Raw genomic sequence first — 2462 nt, forward strand, 5'->3', positions numbered from 1 at the left:
CTTTTACGCCACCACCTAATTAAATATTTTACTAGATCTGGGCTGATATCCAAAACCGAAACAAGATCTGGGCTGGGCCTATCTACGGGGAGGGAAACGCGGTCATATTAAGACGTGGCGATATCCTGTTGGTTGCCGCTTCCGATGTTTTTCTCAATTTGTTATCGTTTCCAATATAAAACGAAACTCCAACCACAACCCAGCCCTAAACTAATTCACAAACTACAATAATTCTGTTCTGATTTCAATTCTCTCTCGCGATCTTCCAAAGTATGTCTAATTTCTCTCTGGTTCTACGTTACCGTGTATATTCAATATATGATACCGGTCAATTTTCTTTTTAATTAGATTTGAGATCGTCTAATTTAAATTTGTTTTGAATTATTTTATTTGCGGTTTGATTGTTTATTTGGGATCCTCGTTTAACAAATTTTAGCATTCTGATATCATTGGGCTTTAATATGTTTAAAGTAATGATTTATGTTTTAGCAAATTTATCTGATATTGTAAATATTGTTTTGGGATGAAAGCTATGTTGAATCTTTGATAGATGTCTTGAAATAAGTTGAATTCTTAGATGATTTTTTATTTATTGACAGATATTGATTGTTTGCTCCTGATATATTAATGAATTGGTCTATTTTGATGATCTTTTGCATCATTATGGCACGTCTGAATAAATATGTTGGTTTCTCATCTTAATTATCATTTTTAATATCGCTATTCGGGCCACTTTTTATGTAATAATTTTTTTTATCGACTTTGATTGTATGATCAAGTGTGTCAAATTTTGTAGTAATTAGAGGTTTCTTGGGGTACTTTTGCCTAGTTCTAAGCTTAATGTCTTGAATTAAGGTTGCCAATATAGGTAGAGATATCTTCCATTAGTTTTTACCTGTTTTGTTTATGAGCTATTGGATCCCTAATGATTGTTTTGTTCTCAATGTTGTAACGGGGCTGTATAATATTTTCATGTAATTCGCTTATTTTATTGTCTCTTATTTGATCTTTATTTCACCGAGCAGATGCAGATCTTTGTGAAGACACTTACTGGGAAAACCATCACACTTGAGGTGGAAAGTTCAGATACTATCGACAATGTGAAAGCCAGATCCAGGATAAGGAAGGAATCCCACCTGACCAGCAAAGGCTTATCTTTGCTGGAAAGCAACTTGAGGATGGCCGCACACTTGCTGATTACAACATCCAAAAGGAATCCACCCTCCACTTGGTGCTTCGTTTGAGGGATGGCATGCAGATATTTGTAAAGACCCTCACTGGCAAGACAATCACACTGGAAGTGGAGAGCTCTGACACCATAGACAATGTCAAGGCTAAGATCCAGGATAAGGAAGGCATTCCCCCCGACCAGCAGAGGCTGATTTTTGCTGGAAAACAGCTAGAGGATGGCCGCACACTTGCTGACTACAATATCCAGAAGGAATCCACCCTCCACTTGGTGCTTCGACTCCGAGGTGGCATGCAGATTTTTGTGAAGACCCTCACAGGGAAGACCATTACTTTGGAAGTAGAGAGCTCTGACACCATTGACAATGTTAAAGCCAAAATTCAAGACAAGGAGGGCATCCCCCCAGACCAGCAGAGGTTGATTTTTGCAGGGAAACAGCTTGAGGACGGTCGTACTCATGCTGACTATAACATTCAGAAAGAGTCCACCCTCCACTTGGTGCTTCGCCTTCGTGGTGGCATTTAGATTTTTGTCAAGACTCTTGCTAGAAAGACCATAACCTTGGAGGTTGATAGCTCAGATGCTATTGACAATGTGAAGGCCAAGATCCAAGACAAGGAGGGATTCCACCAGACCAGCAAAGGCTGATCTTTGCTGGGAAGCAGTTGGAGGATGGACGCACCTTGGCTGATTACAACATCCAGAAAGAATCCACCGTGTCCTTCGCCTTCATGGTGGTTTTTAAGTTTGTTACTTGCATGTATTTTTTTTTTTTCTGGATTGTGATAGCTAGCCTTGAAGAATGTCTCTTCTAGCTTGTGCTTTGGCTATGCCTTTTGGTACTTAAAACATGTTCTGGTTATGCAATTTGGTTCTTAAACCTTTCTAAATTTTGAACTTACTATGCTGTTGCGAAACATTATTATGGAACAGTTACAGTTTATACTTATGGTCAACTGTGGCGGCTTATATATCTGCTTGTACTTTGCGGGTAGATATTGCAGTTATTTGATTGAATGCTCTTAAAAGCTGCCTGCAAAATTTAAGAAGGGATATTATTGCCAATTGTTTTGAGTCTTGAAAATGGTTATGGTTAGGTTTTCTTTGTATACCTATTGGAGGGCCTTATTTTAGTGGCACAGGCCAACATAGTCAACATTATTATTGTTGGTTTGATCGTATTTTTTCTTTTCTTTTCTTAAAAAAGAATATCTGACAGCTATTGTGTTCCTCTGTAGGGATGGATGATCTTAAACAGAAAAACTGCCAATGG

General features: G+C 38.3%; 1 protein-coding gene across 1 annotated transcript; it reads left to right on the forward strand.

Annotated features, from left to right (window-relative positions):
• The first annotated feature begins 276 nt into the window (after window positions 1-276).
• UBQ13 (ubiquitin 13) lies at window positions 277-2079 on the forward strand. Its single transcript, XM_020684800.3, is given in 4 exon segments — window positions 277-1107; window positions 1110-1811; window positions 1814-1903; window positions 1906-2079. Coding segments are annotated over 4 exon segments (903 nt in total). The 5' UTR covers window positions 277-1025; the 3' UTR covers window positions 1935-2079.
• The last annotated feature ends 383 nt before the right edge of the window (window positions 2080-2462 follow it).

This window comes from Jatropha curcas, chromosome 2, assembly GCF_041381405.1.
Source record: "Jatropha curcas cultivar XTBG-Jc1 chromosome 2, XTBG_Jcur_1.0, whole genome shotgun sequence".
NCBI lineage: Eukaryota > Viridiplantae > Streptophyta > Magnoliopsida > Malpighiales > Euphorbiaceae > Jatropha > Jatropha curcas.